Genomic DNA, 22095 nt, shown 5'->3' with positions numbered 1-22095 from the left:
CGCGGCAATATTTATACTAGAATTTGCTTGATACTCGCAATCGTTCAGTGTTAAATATGGAAACCTATACATAGTTGTGTTAAAATTATGGCATCACATTTGAACAGTAACACACAAACAACATATATGCATAAGGAAACTTTCAATATAGTGATCAACAAACAATATCAACAACTTCTTCCCTTGTTATGTAATAACTCTTGACGAAAAAGGTAAAGAAACATCGCTAGTATATACAAAAGCACATCTTTAATTTAGGAAGACAATAGAACGTTTCATTGACTGAAAAAACGGTTGATAACTGGTGTGGAAACGGGTATTGCTTAAAAAATGCAACACGGCCTAATATAAGTGGCAAAAGAAGACTGACAGAACCAGCAAGCGGAATCTAGTTTTAAAGAAGATGGAGTCTTATTTCAATTCAGTAAGTTGTAAAAGTGTAAAGAAGCTGAAATGCGATCAATTCACGTGATGTACTAAAACAGCATCCATTAAATAGTCTCTGAACGAAATTTGCAATATTCAAGAACATGACGCACATGTGCACTTCAAAATGACATAATGACCTGTGTTTCTAATTTTATCGAGATAAACCCGCCAGAAATTTCCAGGTGCGACATCGAAATAAGTCACTAAACTGAGTGAAAACAATATTGGCACAAATTTTAAATTCGTTTCTCAAATGCATCTTGGATGTTCTCGATATATATCACAGCGATCGCTGTTACAATTAAATCATTCGTATTGGCTGTCAATAGTCTTAGCTCATCGCAAGAGCGGCCAAAAACACTAATATAAACTTACGTAAGCATTGTTGTTCTACTAATTAGAAAAATTCACAGAGTTTGTGGCAACACAGTTTACAGCAGTCGTGTTCCTACGGATTGTAGACTTTAATACATTTCCTATAGCTTTGATTAGTGTTACTCACAATAAAAAATTTCTATTAGCAAAATTACTGAATATGGCGGCTTCGGAGGACAAACAGCGGCGTGTTTCGTGCAATATTGTTTGGCGCGAGCAGTGACATCATGTACGTTGTGAGTCCGAGCGCAGGTAATTATAAAATCATAATAAAAGTTATTCATGGCAGAACTTTTTTCGCCTCGGGGAAGTTATCGGCTTAACTGCTCGACTTTTAGGAGAAATACATTCTTTTAATATGTGTTGGTTATTTCTTTCTTTTCTGACAATTTGCCGTTTAGGTAATGTACCAGTGATAAAAACAAGTTGTGCTAATGCCTTTTTAACTGGTCGAATTAACGAGTTACTAGTTCTTTGTGTGGCGCAACCTCTTGAATACATCAACTTGCTTACTCAGTGAAATTGGCAGAGTAAACAATTCTCATGATTGCCGATGTTTCTGTCAAACGATACAACCGCCAAGTGAGACAGAAAAGTGCAGTCAAAAGGATGACAAACAAAGTTAGCAGTACAAAGAATAAAGAAATTCACAAATTTAATCATCTTATCTTATCTTAATCTTTTTGTGGTATTCTAGAAAACGCAAGACTGTGAGCTACAAACACGCGCTCGGCAGAACTTGTTTTTTCATATTCTGTGACCAGTTATAACCTCATAGGTTCCACAGAAGTGAGCATTGACTTATACTGATGTAAACATCAATTGTTGTGTAACGCAAAGTCATAGTTTAAGTTTTTTCTCCACAAGTTTCTGTAGTTAGAACGGTCAAGTTTGATTTGCTGATTATTCTTCCCTAATATGGAATCTTAGATCTGTTTTAATGATTTCCTTCCTTTGCATGCAGCGCCGCAAGTACCGTCTGCTAAAAAAGCATCCATCATTACAGTTCAGATAACTCGTCCCAACTACACCGAAATAAATCCGTGCGTAAACAATACTTGAAGTTCGATCGAAAACGCAAATTGCGGGGAAGGCTTTCTTCGAAATTGTACCAGGTAGTCTGGGGCAGACATGACAGACTTCTTTATAATGACGGTGAGTATGACGACTTTGAGAGAAAAACACTTTAAAACACAAGAAGCTAATTGTTTCTTTGGCTTCTTTGATGAGTAATACTAACAAAGGAATGGAGCATAAATTTAGCCAGGGCAGAGTTTCCGTCCAATTTTTTTAATCTCACAGATTTGTAAGTTATAAATATCAATATCAGTTCTTACAAATATCATTCACTTACATGCTGGTTATCAGTACAAAATTTCAAATGCCTGTCGAAATTTCCTCGGGATGACATTTTCGTTAAAAAGGAGCTTTGGACGGGAAGAGTTGTACATATTTCTACAAGTTCTTTAGAGGTAGCCACACCTTGATAATAGGCAAATTAATGTGATCTTAACTGAGCTATTTACAACTCTAAAACAGTTCTTTGGTCTATGACGTTAAAACAATATATCAGCTTTCAAAAAAAAAGGAAAGGAAAATTATATGTGTGGTGAATTCGCTTTCCTCAAAGTTTTGACTTTTTTAGAAAGAGTGAAATTGTCATTTACGTGATTCAAAATAAATACGCATGAACAAAATGATGCACAAAGATCACATTGTTCCATAAGAAGTAAAGACAGTTAAGTTAAAATTCAAGAAAGCCTTCTTCTTCGAGAAGACTCGTGTCATTTACTGACGAGCATCATGAATTCTCTCATCACAGTATCTGTATTGCGATACTGATAAGCAGAGTTTTGCATGTAAAATGGAGGCAACGTCTCCAAGCATCAAAACTCCTAAGAAGAAAAAAGAGAAATAACATAAATACAAAAGAGGGTACAGAACTAATGGCTGTGAGTCACTCGAACCTCAAGAAACAAACAACAACAAAAATAGCTCTGGGGCTTAAGTGGATATTCAAATAATATTTAAGTATTGTGAAACAACGCAGAGCGAATTACTATGTGGTGAATATATTGTTAAATTCAGTTTACTTCGACAAGGAGATATTGTTTAAATTGAACAGAGGGGAGTTCGTATTTTTTTTCTGGCCTCACCTGCTAGACAGCGTGTGTTTCACTTGATCCACTTTAGCTGCTGGAAGGAGCAGGCCCTTCTCGTCCAATGGGAGGGACGTGTACCATGGTGTAGGGCGCTGTGGAGGACGCCGCCGAGTTACTTCTGTAAAGCGGTAACTCAGACGGGTGCACTGGTTCCAGCTCCAATGGCCCATCAAACGCTAATTGAGCGTCCAGTCTGCCGAAATTGATGTAAGTCCTTCGTCTTGAGCCTTTACGTACATTTTTAGCGTAAGATAGAGGGTTTGCAAGTGAGGACGGGTCACAACTGATCCGCTCACATTCGCTGGCCGATGATATTCTGGCGGAAATGATCTCTGCTGGCCGCACACGTTGAAAAGTTTGACTCGATCGAGGTCGGAAAGCTTCCGGGTGATTATCGATTCCGGAAAAGTTTTCCAAAGGAGCATTGTAGTGATACGGAGTTTCTTTAGTGGCGTAAACCGAATGATCTCGAAACGGGACGAACAGTTTTCTAGAGAGACACTGCTGAGGCCACGATGCGTTCAAGTTACCTCCTGAACTAGCTCCCTCTTCACTGGTAGGAGAGGAATTTAACTCTGTTCTTTCCGTGGAGCTATGCAGCATAAAATCACGCGAGCTGCTAGGCTCATTTGTATCTTCTTTTGATGAAACGTCCTTACCAGAGTAAAAAGAATCCACCGAATATTGTCGTCGTAAGCTCGATACCGATCTTTTCCGACTGCTTGTACTTCGTGTGCGGGGGCGACCTGACGGTGGCCGAGGCACAATGACGGCCTCTGGAAGATTACTCAAGTTATCGACGTCCGAATTTAAGGAAGATACTTCTCTAGACACGGGTCGATGGCTAGATTTATCAAGCTTTGGACTTTCGTCTGAGACTGTTAGTTTGCTTTCCTCCCCAGATCCCTTGACAACAAGCGCTGAATCTATTAAGTCTAAGATTTCATCGTCAACGATTTTCAAATCCACTTGCGAAGTTTGAAGAGCCTCTTGATCTTTGACAAAACGCAAAACCATTTCTTGCTTTGCTCGATTAATATTTTCTGAGAAGTCATCAAGCCTTGGACTCTCCGGTTTGCTGTCCTTCGATGTAGTCATGGTGAAATCTATTATGCATACAATTCCAAAATTACTCCGTGATTTCGTAAATTTATGAAGACAAACAACTATTATCGGCACATGAGATATCTAGAGATCGATCAGCACCCTTGCAAAAGAAATTCAGATGTATTCTTGAACTTGCATCAAAACTCGAAGTTGTCCTTAAATGTTGTCTAATCATTCAGATAACTCGATGAAGTTTCTCGTCGCTTCCTTCGTGTTTTGCTGTGTGGTACATGCAAGGATCCTTTTAATCCTTCAAAACTTTAGTTACCAAACCAAACCACAGTGACAGGATGACAAACACAACAGCTCCACGAAAGGAACACTCGTTTTGGTAACCTTAACAAGAATCTACTTCAATAAATTCGCTAAAAGTTTAGCGCCATCATTTAGTAATTTTCCATGTCTTTGAATGTTTTCTGCCTTTGTGTCTGCAGCTAACAAATACCGCTCTTAGAAAAGCTGCGATTGGTCCGAAACAATAAACAAATGAATCATAAATATTCATTTCTACTTTGGATAAGATCAATTCTGAATGCAAACTAATTAACTACTGTATGTTTACTTTGAAGAAAAGAAAACTTCGTTCAATTTTTTCTTTGTTTTGAAGAAACTGGTAAGACAACTATAGCACAAGATTTTCAAACTCTTCTAAAGATCTATTTTCAGCTGGAATTAATCTATTTATGAGTTTCCAAGCGGGCAGAAAGAAAGCAAGTAATTAGGCATTTCAATTCAGCCTAAAGCAATGTACACATTTTAAGATAAGTCTTTGTTTCTCTGTTTACACATACAAATAGTTCAGTAGTGGCTGAAAGGCAAGTTCGCACATCAGTCGTCTTTTAACAAACTGCAAATTGCTTTAATCGCACACAATGTTTTCTTGTCGTGGTCGTTTACGTGAAGACCTATAATCTTAATATGAAAGTCGTGAACCCATTCATGCTCTATACTTTGAATCTATGTTAAGTGAATCTAAATTAGCTTTGCGGATCCCTAGTGGATTTCCAAACGCTCAATTATCCATTTTGGCACCCCATGTAAGGGGGGCTATCGCATTTGCGTCAGAGCACATTGTTCGCTTAATCCTGTTGTATGGAAGTATACAAAAGTAATGAATTCTTAAAACTCGACGTCCAAACACATAATTTCTCTCATAATTCGCTTCGGAAGCTAGAGAACAATTATTAAAAGACTCTTCGAAAATAGGCGCGAGAAGAATTTTTGGCAATTATGTAAGAGGAACACTCGAGTTCCAGCGGGATTCTTTCAATTATCAAAAAAAAAAAAAACTACCGGAGAGTCTGAAGAGAAAAACCTTTAGGTAGTTTAAGTCCTTCAAAGAGATTATTAGATTGAAAAGCACCTAGCAACACGGAATAAACGCAGCACGTGCGTCCTCAGCATCCAAGGATTTCCCACAACGAATTCCATGCCGCTATCAAAACACATATGTAACATATAAACGAATGTGAAGTCCACGTGATGCCAAAGAAGATCAGACACATTCCACTTATCGTTTCTGATCGAGCCGGCCAGTTCATATTTAATAATATTATAATGAACGTGGCACGTCAATACATAATCGTTTAGAAATTTCTCCAACTAAATGGATTCGTTTTCTCGGATGGTCAATGTTCAAAGTCTACCCTGTTCCACCTTTAAACATACACAACTTGGTCTATCGATCACGGAGCTCATTTTTTCAGTGCTTAGCTCTGAGTAAGAAACATTTTGCAGCAAAAAGGGAAAATATGCTCTTACAAGTTACGTAATCTGGAGTGGGGTATGAGGTAATGACAAAAAGATACAGTCTGATAACTGAGTTCAGGTAGCTTTGAGGAGAGCTACTGGATAACGAGAAAGCTTTCTTGTTAAACCACCTGAAAAGGGAAATAAACTAAACAAAACAAAACAAAAATACAATAAAAGCAGCCTAACGAATCAACAAAAAGAAGAAAAATGAAGCTTAAAGAGACCATGTCAGTGAAAACTGGGGGAAAGATATTGGTTCTCTCGCTTTTTCCACCGTCATGTTTCATCTCCAGTTCTCTATTAGAGGAATCAGGAAATAGAAACATCCTTTTTGCCTTTTGGGAAGGCTACAAAAGACTGCGAAATAGTTTGGATGAATTTTAACGCAGCGTAAGCCGTCCCCATCTAGTCTGGGGAGAGAAGTTTGGGGTAGTAATTTCACTTGTTTTTCAGTCTATAAATTAATAAATCGTCGTTGGAGTTTAGCTGCTAGTCTCTTCAGACTGGATTCGCGCTCTACTTGCCCCCTACCGCGGACAGCCGGTTTCATTCGTCAAGGGAAGATAAAACTGTTGCGTTGTGCGCTTGACTACGGCGCGTCTATCAAAACGGTTGTTTTGAAACAAACATCAATTTCCCACAACATGAGAAATTTTTACACAAAGCAAAACAATCAGCCGCGAAAAGGAACTTTTTCACTCTCTTCAATTTGTAATCCTCTAGATTCCCTTATTTGGCGTTCAATAGGAAGCAGCTGTCACCGTGGGCAATTTATAATTAATTATGTGGACATTAAAATAAAAAAGGGTAAGAAAACCAACGAATGCCAAGAACAGAAAAGAATGAAATCTCTCATTTAGATTGTTTTACCATCTTCTGACAGAAAAAGAAAGACACTGAGTAGCCTGTGCAGGGCTTCATCATTGGCGCCTCCGCGTTACGAGTCTTCTTCGCCCTCAATTACTTTGTAAGTTTGAGGCCTCAGGGAAACGATAGCCGGGGAGAGGTGTCTAAGTGGTCTTGGACCTGCTTATCAATGCCAGACCCGGCCCTTGTCGGCTTACTTTGCTCAAAGCCTGAAAGTTACTCGCAGGCGAGGAAACGATCGTGCTGCAGCGCTAATGATAATGGCGGATGATAGCCTGCTCACAGGTTCTACACTGACATTTTTACAACTAACAATCGTCTAAATACTACATTTGTTTTGCAAATTATCAACGAAAAAGAAGGCTTCATAAATTTACTAAGTGCTATGAAATATTAATTGGCGAGAAAAAGCTAAAAACAAGGCCTGCAAACGGCTCCTTGGCCACCGATAAGAGGCAAATCACACGAAAGTGCGAAAATGAGAAAAAGTGCGACGAATTTTAAAAAAGAGGCCAATATTTATATAAGAAGCAAACTCTAACTTATAATTTTTCCTATCTATAAATATATTCGCTGTAGAGTGAGTTCTTAACTTTTAAATTAATTATTTGTTAAAAGACAAAATGTTGGGCGATCGAGAAGACAAACGAAAACACCGACTTTTCACCGAGTGACGGAAATTTGAGACAGCTGTGGATTTTTCATGGTTTTACATAATTTGCACCTCTGCTAAAGTTAATCCACAGCTAAATTTACGATCAAGGATTTATTTTCGCACTAAAACGCTCAGTGGTCGCTCAATGACAGCAACCGTTTGAGTGACGTAAGCAAACTGTCTTTAGCACCGTCAGTCTTTTTGTGTTTATAGCTGTCAAAGCTTTTAATACACCAACGGCGGGAGTCAGTTCACAAGCACCGACAGCTGCGGCGCTCAACAAGCTTATGTAAACTCGACTCGCGGAACTGCAACTTAGAGGATGTTTAATAATCTGGATGTCACGGATTAATAAGGGATAAGGCGCCGAGGAAATGGAATAAGACATGTACGCACCAATTTCAGAGGAAGACAGCTTTCTTCCTGCTATTCTGTGGAGCAATCCTTCAAAACAACTCGAACATGTTCGAGGTTATTACGAACGACAGCGTCAGTTGAATTTAGTGCTCGATCGAAACTTGGAAGACATTCGAATGGCGTACTCTAGGAAGCTGTGTACTGAAAGAAATCGGCTTAGCAAGTCCCTGTGGGAGATAGAGGTTAGGAAAAGGAAATTACTGCATCAGATTTTGGAGCCACAAGCGAAACGTGAGGCGACATGGCGAAAGCAGTCTATAGCTGGACCAAAAAAGCATCGAATAAGGCACAAAGAGAGTGAAGAGGAAAATAAGTTGCGGAAGGGATATAATAAACATGGCAAGCACACTTCTAACGAGCATCAAAACAGGCAGCAAGAAAGAACTGGGAAAGAAAAGCCCAAAGATAAAGAAAGCTCTGGAGGAGAATCTGAACAGTTAGTGCTACCCAAATTTCTTCTTCGTTGAAATCAAGTTATGTATACCCGCAGCGAATTCACGTTGCTAAGACACGGAAAATGAAATATTTATCAAACTGAGGTAAATACGGAAATTATTCCATCATAAGGGAAGCCAATTTCAGGTCACTAGAATTAACAGTGAAATATTTGAAAAATAAAAAGAGACTCAATTCAAAAGTACAAAAACTCTCTCAAAAAATTAAACTTCTGCTTCACCAAAATGTTATTTACAAGGAAATGATTGATACGTATTTTTCTGTGTTATTTCAGCTGCGTAGTTATTGAATTTTCAAAATTCTATTCATGAAGGAGAGGAGTGACAACCGTTGGAAACGCTTTAAGCGAATATTACCTTTCTTAAGTACATTTATTCGATCAAAACTGGCGACTCTAATGATAAGGTACTTCTTAACACTAATAAAAACATTTTTGAAGTGGACGTAGATGTTAAACATAGAAAAGAAAATCCGTTAAAACAAGCATCCAATAAACTAAGAACATTATTTATCTTTTCAATATCAGCTTATTACTGCCGCAAAGAAAAAAGTACACAAACATGAAAACGTTCATTAAATCTTGCAAGCTCTCTGTTTCCTTCGTCTTCCACTTCGCGCCAAGCTAGTTTATTTGAGATTCACTATTAAATATTTAGTTCGGATTCATAATCGACGTATTCGAAATAAGAACTTTAGCTTGGCCTGTCAAGACTTCAAAGAAGCCTTTACATAAATCTCTTAAACTAAAATGTTGTGCAAATAGGTTCGAAGAAATTGGACAAAAGAGGAAGTCTTCAGATAAACAAAAGTAATTTAAGCTTTATTGCTGGAGGGGCTGTTGTACTCAATTCTGGCCGCCTGATTTTGTTCAAAGTTAAGAGTTTTAACCAATAACGTAGGACAGCAATCAAAAAGAGGGCTATAATAGACACTATTAAAGCATTAGCTAAGTGCATTGCGCTGTTAAATGCGGCGCTAAGACACAATGGGGAGATTAAGGGAAACTGGGGTAGCTATCTCTGCTGTTTAAGATTCAATAAGGAAGAAAAGCGTTAAAAGCTTTCTTTTTGTTAGGTGCGAATATTTGTTCAGCAATCTTCAAAGTTCAGTCATCACAGCATTGTGTTGCGGAAAAAGTTGCAAATATTAACAAATTAAACAAAAGATTGAAAATTCAAGTTTTCGAGTATTCTCTTTGGTACTTATAGAGTAGCTTCTTAGTTCTTCAGCTGTTTGATGAGGCTGTTACGCCGGGTTAAATAACACAGCTACAAACTCAGTATCGTCCGATTCATTTATTTCTCTCAGAGATCAACTCTGTGATTTAATTAAAGGAAATTAATAATGCTCTCACTGTCTTTTAAAGACAGAATATTCTATCAGAATACAAATGACGTTGCTTACTATCAGTTCATACATATAATCTACGGAAAATTAGCATTTATAAATTTTCCTTTTGCTCTTAAAACAGAATATCAAATAAAAATAAAAAATAAACCGTATCAAAAATAGAGAGAGCTTGCAACTTTTGCTCTCAAAAAAAAAGAACGATTTTACCGACATGTCACATTGACCTATCAAGGGATAGCAGATGCCGCAGTCGAAGACACCTTTCGTTATAAGGACTCAAGCAGTTTCTGAGCTTGTTCGCTTGATTCTTTGTCCTAAATTTTCGGCAATGAGAAAAAAAATTTTCAGAAAGTCAAACGTGATCGTTTGTTTGGTTCAATGAAAGCATCCATCATCGTAGAATTCGTAGAAAAGGAATTTTAGAATAACACTTAAAATATTCACGAGTCTAAAGTTTTTTTTCTTGAGTTCTGGCTTCAATGAATTCCAAAGTAGAAATTCTTACTTGGCTTCTCTTTCAATTGTGGAAACAACGACAGTAGTGCGGTTTTTTGTTAAATGATAAGAAAAGCAGAAAGTAACAAAGAGTCGTTGTTCTATTCTACTTACGTCATCACTGGAGACTGGAAGCGAGAGAGCTTTCTTCAACCATTCTTTCGCCTTTGGTACATCTCCATTTTGTTTGTAACACTATGAAGGAAAAACTTGTAAAATGCTTTGGAATATTCGAATGTATTCTATGTAGAAATGGATTCTTTGCGTAGAAAGTTGCTCGAACCATTTGAGATCCCAAGTACAGGTCTTAAGAAATGTGTAACAATGTTTCTTTTTTCTCTTCACGAAGATCAATTAACGTGAACTTAAGATGACAGATAAGAACACAGCTTTTATTAGCTTCTAATTTATTACCTTTCCGATCCAAAACGAATTTGTCAGCCAAAATCCCGGCTGGAGATCTTCAGCCTGAAAAAAGGCAATCAGTTAGATAATAAAAGAGAGTCATGTAAAATTAAACAAAAAAATCTCTAGTTATTCTTTGGTAATAATAAAAGTAATACATAGGAAAATGCCAAATATTCAGTATGCTTGACCCCAATTCAAAATGTCTAGTTTCCAGCCAAGGCCAGGTCATCTGCGTTGACTGTGTACGAGTAAGAAACTTAAAAAACTTTACTTTCTCAGTGCCACTCTCCACTCTCCTAATAAGGAGGAGTAACAAGACTCCTGGTCACTTTATGCACAGAAAACTGGAATAAACTCCTCTACTAATGGTTTCTAATCTTCTAAAATTAAAACCTATTTTAATTTAAGTTAATATTCTTCAAGCAAAGTTTAGTATGAGTTCCTGTTTCAAAGGCTGACCTTAAGAAAGTTTTGAAGAGCCTCGTCAATAGATGATGACGGAGGTTCAGCTACAAATGCTGAGGCAGCTTTCCTCTGCCACCAAGACAACATAGAAATCTGAAATAGAATTCAGTTTTATTAAAGCTCAGACAGATCTTGAATGAGAAAAAAATCAGAAAAAAATTCAATTTTAAGTTGCAAAGTTACCTCAAAACACCATCTTCCAAATAGATGATAGTTAGCAGGATCATCCCTGTTGAGTTTCATAGCTTCTTGAATATGTTCCTACAAAATAACACAGTCATCTCATATCACTGGAGTCAATGTCCTTCAAAAATTGCTACACAAGACGAGAAAAAAAGGTTTGTAAACAATTTGACCATTAAATTAAAGGTTAGATAATGTGAGTGCATTCAGATCTGTGCAAAGTTCAAATACTTTAAAACTAATTTAATTATTTTTTTCCTCTACCTTGTATTCATAGCCCAGCAAAATCTGATCTTGTAAACTTTTATATTCTGTTGTGCTTCCAAGAATTATTGCATACCTATAGAAAAAAAATTAGAAATACAATATTGGGTGTGGTAAGTATGTGCAACTTACAAGACACTGTGTTCTTCACATAGACATGAAAATCCAGATATTAAGGAGCAATTATGTTTTAATCAGTTACTTACCATTTGTGAGCATTTGGATTTTTTTTGTCCATTTGAATTGCTTTCTTTGCCTCTGCAATGCCTTCAAATTTTCAGTTTGTCAGATTAAGGTATCAAATGTATATGATTACAACAAAGCTTCATGGAAGCACCAAAACAATTACTTTTAGGTAAATTTTACAGAGTATTACCATCTGAAAAGAAACTGAATCATAAGTGGTTGAAATGCAATTCAGAGGCAACTGATTAAAAGATACTGGTCAGGTACTGAACACCAATCAGAAGGTAGTGCCGCGTTTTCTTAAGAACACTTTTCAGGAAGCTGCCCTCTCATGATTTGCTGACTTTAATAATCAAATGGCAAGCATATAGGTAGTGGCTATACCTTCAAATAACATGTCTTTTTTCCCATCAGCATCTCCACTTTTTCCTTTCATTGTTGCAATATCGTAGCAAGATCTTGCATATCTCCAGCTAACTTCACAGTGTTCATGTTTCTGTACAAGTGAATCATGGTTACAAAATTATATCAGTCTACTAAAAATATTTATTATCTAATGAAGTATCTGATTTTGTAATAAACATTCAATTTACACCCCTGACCTGTAAACACTCATGTAGAAGTCCATGAATTTTTTGCTTGGCTGCAGTCTCATTATTGGAGTGTAGCTGGTCTACTTCATCGATGATAGCTTTAAGATGGTCAAAGTCCAAAGCACTAGATGTAATGCCACAAAATGAAATATCAGTTAAATCAAATGTGTTGGGGAGAGAGAGGTGGTGGCAGGAAAATTAGCCCACTGAACTCTCGACTCTAGACTCTGGGTCAAAAAATCTTGGTTTAGATCTTAATGTGTGTTTTTAGGCAAAACACTTAATTCTAACAGCACCTCTCTCCACCCAGGAGTATAAATGGGTACCACCACACTGTCAGGAAAGTCTGACAATGCATAGGGAGGTAATCTGCGATGGATCAGCCTCCCATTGATTTTGAAGAAGTGCTATCTAGAAGGTTTGCAAACTGGAGTATGGATCAAAAGGTCCAGATTTTAGCCCTGAGAAGGTCCAGCAATTGTGTTATGTTCTTGGGAAAGACACTCTATTCCCACATTTCATATTAACCCAGTGAATAGTTTGGGAAACTTGTTGAAATCCTGATGTGCAAGGGGGGGGAGGTTAAACCTGTGAAGAACCAGAATCCCATCCAGGGGTGAGTGGCAAGTCAGTCTTGATTGCTAGGACAAGCTCTGGCAGTATGGGCCACTCGCCCCATGAATAGACCACAGAGTTTGTTTTACAGGTAAAGGCTAGCAGTTTCAAGCAACTAAACTAGCATATATGTGTAATCCGTTTTTCATGGGTAAACAGCCTGGCTTATGTTTGAACTTGAACTTTAATATAGCCTGGCTTATGTTACAAAGCCCAACAATTCATATTTTGAGACACAACGTTGTCAAAATATGATCTGCATTCCTATTTGTCGTTTTGTTTCACAGCTATTGTAGGGCTATAAAAATTGTCACCTATCACCTCCTCTCTAAAGTTCGCTCGAATTGTAAGTCGCTTTACCAGTCAGAGAGATAAAAACATATTTACACTGTACCTGGAGGAAAGTTCTTCCCCGGACATTTCAAAAAATTCGTCTTCCGTCTCCTCATCACTTTGTACAGTCACTCGAGATGGTTCATTCTTCAGTGGTACATTTCGTTTATTTTTCCCTTCAGTGAGGGTTACTTCAAGTCTAACCACTGTACAACGAAGTTCTCTTATTTCGTCCCTCAACTCAGTGAGCTGAACGACAATATTTTGTTCTTCCTTTCTCACAGCAAGCCATTTCCTTGAAGCAGCCATTCCAGCACCTATTCCTATCCCAATTCCCAAGCCAATGGAGATTCCCACAAGAATATTACGTCCACAAGATGAAAAGAACCCGAAATTATCAAATGACTGCAAAGACGCCATCTTAGTTTCCTTTAGACATTTCCGCTGAAATCACTCCTAAATCGCGGGCTCCAAACAAAACATCTCCTTTCATCAGGCGTTTGTCGCTTCATACAGAACTTTCCGCTAACTTTGTGGCGTGTTTAGGACCTTAAAAGGCAATCATTATGCCTTATATCCTGATAAGTTGTCAGATAAGGCTGGTAAGAGCTTCTTTGATAATCCTTCTACTCAATTACTGTTATTCTAGTTAAAAGCGTCTCTGAGTAGTTTCGTGCATTACCCCAATTAGCCTGTATTGGTAATCACAGATTGTGACCGTGTTTGACATCATTTAGGCAAGTGGGCCCACAACCTGTGGGGACGAATTTTCCGACAGAGAATTGATGGAGTATTTGGGGGCCGAGCTGGTGCACACTTTTGGTAACAACTTGTGAGTATTTTTTGTGAATGTTTTGATCACATATAACTGTGTGGGGGATGGTAGGGAGACAAATGTCGATTTATGTCAAAGTTGAATGTTAAATTGGAGGGGAACAGGGAACGAGAATCTTGGAAAGTACGCGCTAGGTAAGATACAGGAGATAGAAGAAGAAAGGTCCAGAGGTTGTAGCTGTATTTTTGGCATGACACAGGAAAGAAATACAAAGATATGGGAGCGTTTGTTTTATTATTACTCTGCAATGATTTCGTCATTGAGGGTGGGAGGCAGCAGTCACCGGAAGTGGACGTGAAAGGAAAGACAGCACGCTTCAAAATTTGATAGATTCCCACGGGCCCTGCTTCCCCCATCCGTTTTCACTTAGACGATATAGTAATCATACTGCTTAATGTCACAAAAAAAGTGTTTTATGCTCACATGTTCAGTAAGGAGTACATCAGCACTGATCCACCTCGTGCAGTCCTTAACAGACTGGAAGGTAGAGGATACAAAGTAATAGCAGCAACAGGTGTTGGTCAAACATTAGTCTGGACACTCTACAAGGACGACAACCGTGAGATTGTGGACAAAGGAAAAGCTGACAGGTATATGTAACTAACTGATAAAATAGGTTCAGCTTAAATGTTGTTTGCAGTAATGAACCAGCTAAGAACTAGTAATTTCTTACAAGTATTGCCCATGCATCCCAGCAAAGACAAATTGTCATTGATCAGGTGCTCTTCAGGATAGCTGATTTTAAACTTTTGGGTCTGTTCATTCTCAGTCACAAATCACTGTTAAGGCTTCACAGCAGAAGCACGAGTACATGTTTTTTACTTGGAGGCTTTCAGAACTAATTGAAAAGTATTGCATTAGAGGGATAAGATTTTCCATTTGCTCTTCAAAGTCTTTTCACATGTTCTTTATGTGTAACAAGTGTGGAAATAGTATGAAGACTATGCTTTGATTTTACCATTCCCAGCATATGAGTACACACAGTGTCTTGTTGAAATGTGTTATGTTTCCTGTACAGACAACTGACATTGTTTCTCATTTGATTCACAATGTAACAGTGAATGATCAATTCCTTTGGGCTGGGGTAATCCCTAATCTGCAGAACACTCAATGCAGATTGCTGAATTCCAAACAAGCATATGTCTGGTTTGCATGTCTAGTTGGCATTGTCTTTTGGTAATTAAAGCTGCACTGGAAATGTAACATAATGTTGACAATCGTTTTTTTGCATTCTGCAAAGTATAGCCACCAGTGTGAATTATCTATAGCATTTTACCCATTGTTTAACAAGCATAATATTTCTCTTTTTTTCTTTTTCTTTTTTCACCAGATAAAATACCTGTCTTCCAATGCATAACTGTTTAATGGAGTGCGAGACTATACATATTACACAATGACTGAAGTTCTGTACAAGCAGTTAATGAATGATTAATAGCTGATCTTAATTATTTTTCACTGTAAAATGTCAGTCCCATGAAACCATGAAACACAGGAAATATTGTTAGAGGTTCTTTTGATGACAAGAACTTAAAAAAAGAAATGTTTCTCCTATTATTTATTAGTATATTTAATACTGTAAACCTACTCAAAGAACTTTTTAAGGTGGAATGTTACTCAGTGTTGGTCATCTGTTGCACAACTTTAAGAGGAAATGTATAACTTGTTCCCATTACAGCCATGCAGCCAAGGAAAAAAAGGAAAATATAGTGGCACCTAATCAATTGTTAATAAAATAAAAATTCATATGTAGTCTTCAGAATTATTTACTATTTTAAAATATCTTCTTCCTTTTGACTACTCTTATACATTTTCACGTAGCACCATTTTTCAAGAGTTTGATTCCAGCTACTTTCAGTGCAAAGGATTTTTAAGTTTAATGTGACTCAGACATGAAGAAAAGAAGATTTACGGTGTTCTAAATTTCTGTTCAATGTTTCTTCATTTGTTCAAGTTACGCTTACCATGACGCTGATTACTGTGCCACATATAGCATAAGGCTGAAAATGAAATCATGGCCTCATGGCTTTTAGCTTATACAGCTATTTATCAAGAAGCTGGAACCGGCTTTCAAGAACTTCCTGCAAGGGGAAGCCCTGTCTTGAATTACCAACTGATCCTTCACTTGGTTGTCAGCGCTTTTCCTCCTCTTCCATTTCTCTGATCAATCGTTTCCTTTCCTCAAACTGGCGAAGTTTCATCAACACTACACTTTCGTAATCTCTTTCTGATATGTTGCCATCTGACTGATAAAATTCCTCAGAAACCTGCAGTAATCAGTGACGTAGTATATCTAAGCCTAACTGAGAAGTTAGTCAATCAAGGGTGAATATCAAGACCCCCACCCCTCCTTCCCTCCTTACCTCAGCCAAACAGTGTATATAAGTAACTTTCAGTAGCAAGGTTTTAAGCAAGAGAGGCATGTCTTGGAGACAAGTACAAATCATTATGACCATTTATGACTGCAAAAACCCTACCTGAAAGATAGTTTCCATAAAGACAAGTCAACTCTCACCATGTATTTATCTGTAGCTTCACCAACATCTCTTGTTGATTTTGAAACCCCTGGGTCAGTTTCTGAACTTGCATCATTTGAAGATGGCTCTCCATCCAACCAGGAGATTTGTAGAGGGTTGTCTGGGATACCATGCTCATTCTCTACTGCAAGTTTCTAAGGTAATTCAAGAATCTACTTACCATATCACTATTATTAGGTCACTCACATTGCAAATTCAAATAAAAACTTACAAAGAATATCATTCTCAAAAACCAGTTTACAATACTCACTGCACTAGCCATTGATGTGAACTCTGCCACAGCACTTCCCTTTTTATTGGAAGATACAATCACATAACTCACTTCACCATACTACAAAACCAATATATGGAACAATTAAATTAACCCAGTGTTCTTTCATCCAAAATAAATGCAAGTACATTAACAGTAATTCCTTAAACATCTACTGTCTTGAACAACTTTCAAAGTAAGTACAGTACCTTTTCAAAGAGTGACCTGATCATTTCTTGTGTGTATCCACCATTTGTTAAATCAGATTTCTTGCTTTTCCACCTCACCTGGGCAGGTAAACAAAGTACAGATGCTATTTGATACAGTTTATGTGCATTTATGGTAGGTAAATATTTGTTTTTGTTTTTCTGCCTCATATTGTGGCACTAGATCTTAGACTTGTTGTTATTGCTGGACTTCTCTGAGCTTAAAGTGGTTTTCTTAACTGACAAACATATTCTACCACAAACTGAAGATTACGGTATGTTTATCATAAATTATGTGTAGTTATCCCTACATCATTAACCTTTAATTTCGGAGTGACATCTTGGTAGATTTTACTATCTTTATCACATTCAACTTCTTTCTTTAACTGGTCTCTGAGAAGTTCTTGTTGTTCCTTTAAAAGCTTTGATCCTTCCTCTCTCAACCTATTAATCTGAACAGCAGATATAAAAATGAAACAATTTGTGTTTGATTAAAAGTTTGCTTAAGATAAAAGACCATGAAATGACAATAAAGAAACTCACTTCAGCTTCCAAATTCTTTGCAGCTATTTCATCACTTTCCTTTTCTGTTTTGGCTGCATCCTCCCTTGCTTCAAGATCTGCAATAAAACTCTCAAATTTTACTTTGTACAACGCATTTTGTCATACTCCCCTTGATATCAGCTGATAACCATTATAGAAAACACATTTTCCTGCTAACTGCCAGAGAAAACATTGACATGATCTGAAAAAAAGCATTACCGTTAAGTCCCAACTTCTCTAAACAGCTTCTCTATAATTTTTTGGGGAAGGGAAGCAGAACAGGTTATCAGGGAATTGGATTATTCTATGATATAGGTGTCATCATTTTTTAGTTATAAAAAAAAAACTCTATATTAGTGTATAGAGAGTGGTATGTTACCTGCACCAATCAGATCATTTGAGATATGTATCTCACTCCAATCCAATAGCCACATTAGGGTATTATCTCGCACCAATTAGAGCATCGGTTTTGTTCTTTAGTTTGAGAGGTGTTCAAATTTCAACAAAGTAATGAGGGATTCAGAGAGAGTGGTTCGTAAAATGGAATCATCCTTTAGAATGAGAAATGTTGGCTTTTCTGTGTTTTTAACATGTATTTTACCATGTGATCTACTAATGTTGAAAATATATCAAGTTGAAGGAACAATTTTGGTCTCGGTCCACATTTTTGTCAACGAAATAAACACAAACCGTTTAAAAAGATGATAATACAGACCACATGCAAAGCTGTCAATTTTTTCTCGAATATTATGCGTGTTAAATATTCAATGGTGACATCTCATTAAAATCTACATCAACATCTGCTTTTATTACGCTGGTAAAATCTGTATAGACATCACACTAACCAACTTGCGCGCAAAGTGAGAAGACTATATGAAGGCTTGAAATTATTAAGATTGATTTTGATTGAGAAACAGGTGAGGAATATTCCACAATAGTGCAAATAATCATGAAAGCTGATCATGGAAAAGCGATTGCGTGACGCTCCGTAAGTTGTAAGGTGACATGTTATCACATACTAGACAAAAAAACTCCTTAGATTCTCAGTCTGCATTTTATACCAACTCTGCAGTCTGCAGTCTACATTTTGTACCTAGTCTACATTTTGTATCCAGTCTGCAGTCTGCATTTTGTACTAAAAGGTATCTGTGGCACCAATACAGTTTATTTTTGGTAACAGTTATTCCCACAACACACACAATCTACCACAAAATAACTGTGCGTGAGTTAATTCAACATTTTTGTTCTTTTCCACTTTAATACTCTTCTTTCCTTTTGTAAAAATGGAGACATCACTTACAATGTTTCAATCACTCCACCCACCCCCAAAAATAACTCTTGCATGCATAGCATGCTTGCATTTTATTTGCTTGTTCCACTTAACAACCAGTAGTTGTTAGTTGCAACAACTAACAACCATTGTTTTTTTTTGACACACGGCTTATTATTCAAAGGACTCTTATCCTACCTTGTTTAAATTTTTTTCTCTTTGCATCCAAAGCCTGTGTTCGTAACCTTGCTTGTTCTTTAGCCTTCAGTACAGCATCATAAGCAGCTTTTGCCTTTGGATCACTGAGTACCTCCAATGCCTTTGAGAGCTCATGAAATAATTCAACTAAAAAGTGAAATATAGATCTACAGGTATAAGTACGAATAAAACCTATACTTACACTTCTTTCTGAAGAAATACTCACTTCACTTTGATCAAAAATGATCACTGCATGACCAGTACTTCAACATTTGCACGAAAGTCTATATTTCTATATTATGCGTTAACATAAATTGCATCCTTACGGGCTTGTGGGTTATCAGGATTCTTATCAGGATGACATTTCAGTGCCTTTTTCCTATAAGCTTTAGCAATCTGCAAAGCAAAGCAAAAATAAAGTTTCTGTGAGCGGCATCAATTTGCAATGCAGTTGAGTTGTACAACAAGATAAGTTAGCGCAGTAAAAACTTTAAAAAATCCCCCTTGATAAGTTATATTCAATTCGTTCAGTAAAATTTTAATCATATAAGTTTTTACCTCTTTTAAGCTGCTTTCTTTGCTAACTCCAAGAATTTCATAATAAGTCAATTTGTCCGCCATGTTGAAAATTGTGACCCAGACCTCTCACGTCCTCTTCACACAGTCGTAATATAACGTGCAGGTTAAAATGGATGTAGTTAATGACTCGGGGATCAATTTTATCATTTATTTACAAAATTCTTGCGCCGATTGGCAAAAAGAGATGCTCTTCCTTTCAAAAGTTGGTGATCCTAGAAACTCCTTTCTGATCTATTTTCCAGTGGCTTTTCACTTGAACCACAAGCTAGGAGTGAGTGTGTTATGGACGGCTGTTCTGTCTGAATGGCTCAACTTAATTATGAAATGGTAAGAAGGAAATGGCTCGTGTGCTATTATCTTGTATGTTAAGCAATTTAACTGAAAGCTGTGAAAAACTTCCTTGCATGGTATCTTTTCAAGAAAGAACCAATCACAATTGTAAAAAGCATACCACCAATAACCTTATTCAAAACTAAGCAATCACTTTCCATGCATCAGACTCGCAAGAGTCTCATAACAAGTCTCAGCTCAGGTGGAAATGTCATCAAATCATTGGCTGTTACCATTAGTGACTTCATCTCATTATTATGATGATAATAATTTATCTCATTATTAAATGCAAGGGTGTGGTTGTATAAATATGGGGACAGAAAGTTATACCCTTGGCTGAAATTAACTCCCTTAAGTCCCATGAGAAGCTTCAGTTTTCCTGCTACTGCTGCTTAAGTGTCCTGGTGCTGGTGTCCAGGTCCCCACCTCTAATGAGAATCCTGCCAGATGACAACAGTCCATTTCCAATTCAGGACTGCCTTCATTCTGACAATCACATTAAGTGATTAGGATGTCACAAGTTATCTTATTCTACATGCACCATCATAAATTGTTTGCTAAGATGAATCACTGTGTCTGTTAGGATTCTGAGAGGTGACAGGCCATACTGGTGGGTACATGAGTCAGAACAATGGAGGAATGTGACACTTCAGCAGTTTGAATTGACTTGTGAAACAGGACCAGGCAAGTAAAGGAATTAGACCATATACCACCTCTTTACTTAAAAGTACAAAGATGCTTTTGAAATATCAGCTCACTAACCTTCTTTAAAATTTCGCATCGTGTTATTGGTTGGTCAAGTTTATTTTGGGACTGATCCACAAACTTGCAATAAATAGGTTTTCTAACTCTCAAGAATTCTCCAACATCCCCAAGTTTTTCAATCTAAACATACCTATCAGCCAGGCAGTTTGTTAACTGGTATATAAACTAGAGTAACATCAACAAGTCATGTATCTTTTGCACGGTAGATAATTTTGTTGTTACTCTCTCTCATTTCAACAGGGTCACCATCTGGTCATGCTATGGTCACCTCAGCTGTGCTATGCATATTAGCATTGCATGTGATGAGCTCACTCAAGGAAACAATCTTACTTCAAACACATCTGTTGTTGAGATATTTTACAACCATGACAGTTTGGAGTTTGTTTTTAACTGTTGTCTCTCTTGTGTCAGTCTCAAGAATATTCTTAGCAACACATTTTCCTCATCAAGTGGTACAGGGCACAGTAATTGGTGTGATACTAGCATTTTTTGTAAGAAAGAACATTTCTAAATTACTAAAAGTTGCCTATTCTTTTTCTTATTGTGCAGCTTTTTCCTTAGCCTTGGTGGCAATAACCTTAGTGTCACATGTTATCCTTTCATTCCTTGTATATGATCCTTCAATTTCGGTAATGAAAGCCAAGAAGTGGTGTATAAAGGCATCGTACATCCATCTGGATACTACACCATTTTATGCACTAGTTCGTGATTCTGGAGCAACTTTAGGATTAGGAATTGCTTTCACTGTGATAAGATTGATTCTTAAAACAAGGGAAAATAACTGGAGAGGATTTCAAACAACATTACTGACAGGAAGTCTAAAAATTCCATTGTCACTTTTTGTATTACAGTTATTGGAAGTGATATCTTTACCTAAATCACATCCTACGCTGTTTTATTCTGCCGGGTTCATCCGTTACTCTCTTATTTCGGTTGTTGTAATTTTAATTGTTCCAAGCATAGTATTACTGTGAGTGTTTTAAAAAAGTGAATTTTGAAGAGTTGTACGTGTATTTGATTGATGCATTTATTTATAATTATAATCATATTGATATTACATGACTTAGTTCATAAGGATGGGTTTAACTATTTTTAACTATTTTTACGCATGTCCAGATTAGCCTCCTTCAGTTCCTGGTGTTACATGTACTTTTGAGTGACAATTTGGTTTTGAACCTGTTGTCGATGGCAGTAAAGCTAATTTACGTGAATGTTAAGAATAGAAATATATAAATCATGCCACGGATGAAAGTGGCCTTTACAAAGAAAGTGTTCCTTTTTAATTTTTTTGTAATGCAAAAGAGGCAATGCATGGAAATGGAAATAATTTATGATACATTTAATGAATGAAGAGATGAATAAATAAATGGATAAAATCAGAATGCTTTATATTGTAATAAGTACTGCGTGACATCCAGGTGTCACGCGTGACCGATAAGCGTGATAATTATGTTCGGGCGCGGGAAGATTGGA

The 22095-nt window shown here is 37.1% G+C and overlaps 5 protein-coding genes across 6 annotated transcripts; 2 read left to right on the top strand and 3 right to left on the bottom strand.

Annotated features, from left to right (window-relative positions):
• Window positions 1–1632: 1632 nt before the first annotated feature.
• On the bottom strand, window positions 1633–5019 carry LOC131774523 (uncharacterized). The gene is made up of 2 exons (XM_059090575.2): window positions 2961–5019; window positions 1633–2699 (listed from the first exon to the last, which is right to left on the bottom strand). Exon 1 carries the CDS (start codon window positions 4062–4064, stop codon window positions 2994–2996), a length of 1071 nt encoding a protein of 356 aa, XP_058946558.2. The 5' UTR covers window positions 4065–5019; the 3' UTR covers window positions 1633–2699; window positions 2961–2993.
• Window positions 5020–8795: 3776 nt separating this feature from the next.
• LOC131775500 (regulator of microtubule dynamics protein 3-like) lies at window positions 8796–13546 on the bottom strand. Its single transcript, XM_059091618.2, has 10 exons — window positions 13174–13546; window positions 12174–12288; window positions 11956–12067; window positions 11592–11652; window positions 11386–11461; window positions 11122–11199; window positions 10933–11031; window positions 10480–10533; window positions 10180–10260; window positions 8796–9884 (listed from the first exon to the last, which is right to left on the bottom strand). The coding sequence occupies exons 1-10, from the start codon at window positions 13530–13532 to the stop codon at window positions 9837–9839; spliced, it is 1083 nt and encodes a 360-aa protein (XP_058947601.2). The 5' UTR covers window positions 13533–13546; the 3' UTR covers window positions 8796–9836.
• Window positions 13547–13582: 36 nt separating this feature from the next.
• LOC131775058 (GTP cyclohydrolase 1 feedback regulatory protein-like) lies at window positions 13583–15415 on the top strand. Its single transcript, XM_059091157.2, has 4 exons — window positions 13583–13714; window positions 13850–13944; window positions 14379–14537; window positions 15278–15415. Exons 1-4 carry the CDS (start codon window positions 13679–13681, stop codon window positions 15279–15281), a joined length of 294 nt encoding a protein of 97 aa, XP_058947140.1. The 5' UTR covers window positions 13583–13678; the 3' UTR covers window positions 15282–15415.
• On the bottom strand, window positions 15292–19579 carry LOC131775042 (dnaJ homolog subfamily C member 17). 2 transcript variants are annotated; one of them, XM_059091151.2, is made up of 9 exons: window positions 19507–19579; window positions 19275–19344; window positions 18949–19095; window positions 17481–17557; window positions 17258–17389; window positions 16941–17018; window positions 16732–16812; window positions 16422–16615; window positions 15292–16211 (listed from the first exon to the last, which is right to left on the bottom strand). In XM_059091151.2, exons 1-9 carry the CDS (start codon window positions 19567–19569, stop codon window positions 16151–16153), a joined length of 903 nt encoding a protein of 300 aa, XP_058947134.2. In that variant the 5' UTR covers window positions 19570–19579; the 3' UTR covers window positions 15292–16150. The 2 variants fall into 2 exon arrangements, with proteins under 2 accessions (XP_058947134.2, XP_058947128.1); XM_059091145.2 differs by having other exon boundaries at window positions 16460–16615.
• A 43-nt stretch (window positions 19580–19622) lies between these two features.
• LOC131774445 (glucose-6-phosphatase 3) lies at window positions 19623–22012 on the top strand. Its single transcript, XM_059090464.2, has 3 exons — window positions 19623–19854; window positions 20441–20541; window positions 20863–22012. The coding sequence occupies exons 1-3, from the start codon at window positions 19637–19639 to the stop codon at window positions 21594–21596; spliced, it is 1053 nt and encodes a 350-aa protein (XP_058946447.2). The 5' UTR covers window positions 19623–19636; the 3' UTR covers window positions 21597–22012.
• The last annotated feature ends 83 nt before the right edge of the window (window positions 22013–22095 follow it).

Source organism: Pocillopora verrucosa, chromosome 7, assembly GCF_036669915.1.
Source record: "Pocillopora verrucosa isolate sample1 chromosome 7, ASM3666991v2, whole genome shotgun sequence".
NCBI lineage: Eukaryota > Metazoa > Cnidaria > Anthozoa > Scleractinia > Pocilloporidae > Pocillopora > Pocillopora verrucosa.
The sequence above is the reverse complement of the archived record's forward strand: the minus strand, read 5'-3'. Positions and strand labels throughout refer to the sequence as shown.

Bases quoted from the DNA above. Each gene is read 5' to 3' on its own strand.
- LOC131775042 (XM_059091145.2), bottom strand. From the start codon at position 19,569: ATGGCGGACAAATTGACTTATTATGAAATTCTTGGAGTTAGCAAAGAA. The intron at 19,096-19,274 runs GTAAGGATGCAA...TTCACTTTTTAG, and splicing joins TCCTGATAACCCACAAGCCC to TTGAATTATTTCATGAGCTC. The intron at 16,813-16,940 runs GTACTGTACTTA...TTGGTTTTGTAG, and splicing joins TCAGGTCACTCTTTGAAAAG to TATGGTGAAGTGAGTTATGT.
- LOC131775058 (XM_059091157.2), top strand. From the start codon at position 13,679: ATGCCTTATATCCTGATAAGTTGTCAGATAAGGCTG. The intron at 13,715-13,849 runs GTAAGAGCTTCT...GACATCATTTAG, and splicing joins TAAGTTGTCAGATAAGGCTG to GCAAGTGGGCCCACAACCTG. The intron at 13,945-14,378 runs GTGAGTATTTTT...TCACATGTTCAG, and splicing joins CACACTTTTGGTAACAACTT to TAAGGAGTACATCAGCACTG.
- LOC131775500 (XM_059091618.2), bottom strand. From the start codon at position 13,532: ATGGCGTCTTTGCAGTCATTTGATAATTTCGGGTTCTTTTCATCTTGT. The intron at 10,534-10,932 runs GTCAGCCTTTGA...GCCTTTTTTCAG, and splicing joins CTCTTCAAAACTTTCTTAAG to GCTGAAGATCTCCAGCCGGG. The intron at 10,261-10,479 runs GTAATAAATTAG...TTTCCTTCATAG, and splicing joins ATTCGTTTTGGATCGGAAAG to TGTTACAAACAAAATGGAGA.
- LOC131774523 (XM_059090575.2), bottom strand. From the start codon at position 4,064: ATGACTACATCGAAGGACAGCAAACCGGAGAGTCCAAGGCTTGATGAC.
- LOC131774445 (XM_059090464.2), top strand. From the start codon at position 19,637: ATGGATGTAGTTAATGACTCGGGGATCAATTTTATCATTTATTTACAA. The intron at 19,855-20,440 runs GTAAGAAGGAAA...TGTGTCTGTTAG, and splicing joins CTCAACTTAATTATGAAATG to GATTCTGAGAGGTGACAGGC. The intron at 20,542-20,862 runs GCAAGTAAAGGA...TCATTTCAACAG, and splicing joins GACTTGTGAAACAGGACCAG to GGTCACCATCTGGTCATGCT.